This window comes from Morus notabilis, unplaced genomic scaffold (genome assembly GCF_000414095.1).
Source record: "Morus notabilis unplaced genomic scaffold, ASM41409v2 Scaffold160, whole genome shotgun sequence".
In the NCBI taxonomy this organism is placed as follows: Eukaryota; Viridiplantae; Streptophyta; class Magnoliopsida; order Rosales; family Moraceae; genus Morus; species Morus notabilis.
In genome coordinates, this window is record NW_010368035.1 from 201,604 (window position 1) to 205,775 (window position 4,172).

At 35.5% G+C, this 4,172-nt stretch overlaps 1 protein-coding gene across 1 annotated transcript; it reads left to right on the forward strand.

Moving 5' to 3' along the window:
- Positions 1–710: 710 nt before the first annotated feature.
- LOC21394469 (mitogen-activated protein kinase 3) lies at positions 711–4,172 on the forward strand. Its single transcript, XM_010114031.2, has 6 exons — positions 711–1,128; positions 1,251–1,380; positions 2,001–2,138; positions 2,232–2,564; positions 3,030–3,213; positions 3,671–4,172. The coding sequence occupies exons 1-6, from the start codon at positions 944–946 to the stop codon at positions 3,838–3,840; spliced, it is 1,140 nt and encodes a 379-aa protein (XP_010112333.1). The 5' UTR covers positions 711–943; the 3' UTR covers positions 3,841–4,172.

Here is a 4,172-nt window from a genome sequence, read left to right on the forward strand (position 1 = left end):
GGTCATGACTGTTTCTACTTTTGAGACATTATTGAAGCCATGATTTAATAATAATAATAATAATTATTATTATTATAATTATAATTATAATTATAATAATAATAACAATAATAATTATAATAATAATAAAATTATTATTATTATTATTATTCATTTAAAAAAATATTTTTTAATTCACAATATTTCCATGCACAACCAAACACAGTAATGTAATATTTCTAGGAATTTAAGAAAGATTTCTGTATGGAACCAAACACAATAATGTATTAATCTTAGGAATCATATTACCTTCCATCACTTTTTTGGGAATATGATTTCTTATGATTATCCCATACCAAACGCCCTGATTCTTATATTGTTGTAAATTCCATGAAGCTATTAGACGTACATATTCCTATTTATTTATCCACAATCTCAAATACAATTCTCTGAACTATTTCTCAAACATCATCGTAATAAAAAATCGTATTCTATAATAATGGTCTACGTAGTCCAAACGCTATACTATGTAGCTTGCAATAAAAATTATTATCTTCAATCCTAAACAAAAAAATTGAATAAATAAAACAGTCTGACAAGAACGACCGTTGAATAGTTCTGGCAGATCACGACCGTCAATCTAAGGCGGCTATGATCTCAGCCCTCCAATTTCCTTCTTCAGACAAAACGCGTACTCCAATTCCCTCTCGCGCGCGTTTTCCTGATTCCCTCCTCGCATTTACTCCGAACTGAAAACAAAAAAAAAAAAAAATCTTTCTCTCAATTTCTCGCTGGATTTGGTTTAAAAGCCTCGCTGTCGAAGGATCTCTCGTCGTGTTCGTCTTCACAATTCGGTCTTCGACGACTTCTAGAGAGAGAAAGTTAGAGAGAGACAAAGAGATTGAGAGAGAAATTAAGTCAGAGAGTAATTCCTGTGATCATCAGAGCATCGTACTTCACGAAGATGGCTGACGCCGCACACGGCAACGGCGCCGCCGCCGCCCACCAGCAGTACACGGAATTCCCGGCTGTTGCGTCGTACGGAGGCCAATACATTCAGTACAACATCTTCGGAAACCTATTCGAGATCACCAACAAGTACCGCCCTCCGATCATGCCTATTGGTCGCGGCGCCTACGGAATCGTCTGGTATGTCTTTGGCTGAAATTCGACCTCAATTTCTTAATCTTCATGGTCTTTGGATAGTTGAATAGTTGTGAGCTTGTTTTCCTTGATTAATTTGAGTTTTCTGGTTTGATTCCGATTCGAAGCTCGGTGCTGAATTCGGAGACGAACGAGGTGGTTGCGATCAAGAAAATAGCCAACGCGTTTGATAATCACATGGATGCGAAGCGCACGCTTCGGGAGATTAAGCTGCTTCGGCATCTGGACCACGAAAATGTCAGTATAACAAGTCTTGCTATACAATTCATCTGCATATATAGATTTATATATATATCTTTCTATTAAAAGAGCACGAGATTGATATGATATGTGTATTTGAAAGAATATAAGATTGATATCTTTATCTTATTGATATCTTTCTATTAGCTAGCAGGTCCATTGACTCCTGCTAGCTTATCGCGCCTTTTTATATATCTATAGGATACACATACACGCTTGCATGTATGCGTTGACAAGCTTGAGAGCTCTAAAATAAAGAACTTTGATAAGTGAATTTTTCTGTGATTTTTCCTGGTGTGATCTATACTCACGTTTTTGCAGTCGTTTATTTAAATACGTACGTACAAGATAATTGTTTAGATATGCGTACACAATTTTCACCAAATTAGAGACAGATAATAAAGTCATGTACCTCTTGGGACTGTTGTAAAATGAACTCTGTTAACAACGAATAAAAGAGAGCTGTTCTTTTTTTTTTTTTTTTTTTTCCAAATTCATGGATTGATTACTGTAGCCAGTTTATGGACGTAAAAAAAAAAAAAAAAGAATAAAGAAAGATAATTGTTATTTTGCTGTTTAGATAATTAAAAGGTGAAAATTTTATGCATGTACAATAGGTGATAGCTATAAGAGATGTGATTCCTCCACCTGTACGGAGAGATTTTACCGATGTCTACATTGCGACGGAGCTTATGGATACCGATCTTCACCAAATTATTCGTTCAAATCAAAGTTTATCAGAAGAGCATTGTCAGGTAAGTACTATACAGGTGTGATTTTTGCAGCTTGTTTCTGGTTCTTTTATCTATTGAGACTGACATGATTTTGAAACTGGAAATTCTCTGCAGTACTTCTTGTACCAGATTCTTCGGGGGCTGAAATACATCCATTCTGCTAATGTTATTCATAGAGACTTGAAACCCAGTAACCTTCTGTTGAACGCAAATTGCGATCTTAAGATATGCGATTTCGGCCTTGCTCGTCCCACCGCGGAGAATGAGTACATGACAGAATATGTTGTCACCAGATGGTACAGAGCACCTGAGTTATTACTGAACTCTTCAGATTACAGTGCTGCAATAGATGTTTGGTCTGTGGGTTGCATATTTATGGAGCTTATGAACAGAAAGCCTTTGTTTCCGGGCAAAGATCATGTTCACCAGATGCGCTTATTGACAGAGGTAAAGATCAAATAGAAGTGAAAATGTGAACTTCTTACTATTATCTGATTTCGACTTTAATGTGCTCATCCATAGGCTAAAGTCTTAAAATTTATGACTCTCATTTAGAAAATTAGAAAAAGAAAAATTGTTGCTGAAGATACTTACTCTATAAAGGGATATTTCTATAACTCCTAGCTCTTTGTATAATTAGAAAACTGAAGTTTCTCTTTGTTACTAAAAGATCTCGGTCTCTGTTCTTCCACAATCTGAGTCCGTGCTTGATATGCATGGTCAAAAATAGGATACGTACAATTAATGGAAAAAAATGATCCAATACCTCTGCTTTGCTGATTTTCATATACTATTTCTGATTTCTTCTATAAGACATTAGAATAAATATGAGGGGTTTTTTTTTTTTTTTTTTTTTTGTGTTGAAATCAAAATTATTGTGAAATTACTTATGCATACTTGTATATTGTGTAGCTCCTCGGCACACCAACGGAGTCTGATCTCGGGTTTGTTCGGAATGAGGATGCAAAAAGATACATTCGGCAACTCTCCCAATTTCCTCGTCAGCCGTTAGGCAGAGTGTTTTCACATGTTCATCCACTAGCCATAGATCTCGTTGACAAAATGTTGACATTTGATCCTAATAAAAGAATCACTGGTAATTTTCTTAACTAATACCGGTCTTCTGATTTTTGTTTTTATGATCTTGAACTTTTGTGCCACGACTCAGCATTGAAATAACAACAAATGCTCATCATGTTGAAGTTTAAAGATTCTCTGACTTAGAGCCACTGAAATATCTAATAACCAAAACAGAGAAATTGATGGTGCTGGCAAATGATGCGTTGACCTTAAGATTTGATAGTTGTTTAACTCTTCGTTTAAATCCCAACACTTTCTGCATGGCTTTATGTTTTCAGTGACACCCAGCTTAGCTTGCATTTGAATAAACTTACATCTGCTCATAGATGTCTTTCTAGTTCATCATAAAGTAGCATATTATACATATCATATGTAAATTTGTATAGTCCATCATCAAGTAGCATATTATACCTTAGTTAACTTTACTAGGTTCATCTAACAATACCATTTGTAAATTTGTATTATATTTGCAGTCGAGGAAGCATTAGCCCATCCTTACATGGCAAGACTGCATGACGTTGCTGATGAACCAGTGTGTCTGGAGCCATTCTCCTTTGAGTTTGAGCAACAACCATTGTCAGAAGACCAAATGAAAGATATGATTTACCAGGAGGCCATCGCACTCAATCCGGAATATGCTTGATTTGAAAACAGCATAATCCATTATCAGTTGCTATGTAATGCTTAATTTACCAAGTTTTTTCGTTTTTTTTTTTGGTATAATTATTTCATTTTTTCCAATAAACACGAACGCTATAATCTAAAAGTTGCAGTCTGCAGAGGGTATCATGTTAATACACTAAGATGATAAGTTGCGGGTCACGCAACTATATGCTTGTACTGTCTTATCTGTATCAGGTCAAAGGTGGGTGGGGTCTACTGACTTTCCCCAATGACTGCTCATTTGTTGTACTAGGCCTCTCTGTTAAAATTTTTGAGGTCTTTTTTGTTTTGTTTTTGTTCTTGTTTGTTGTA

Coding starts and splice junctions, on each gene's coding strand:
- LOC21394469 (XM_010114031.2), top strand. CDS start 944: ATGGCTGACGCCGCACACGGCAACGGCGCCGCCGCCGCCCACCAGCAG. Junction 1,381..2,000: donor GGCATCTGGACCACGAAAAT/GTCAGTATAACA, acceptor CATGTACAATAG/GTGATAGCTATAAGAGATGT. Junction 3,214..3,670: donor TCCTAATAAAAGAATCACTG/GTAATTTTCTTA, acceptor TTATATTTGCAG/TCGAGGAAGCATTAGCCCAT.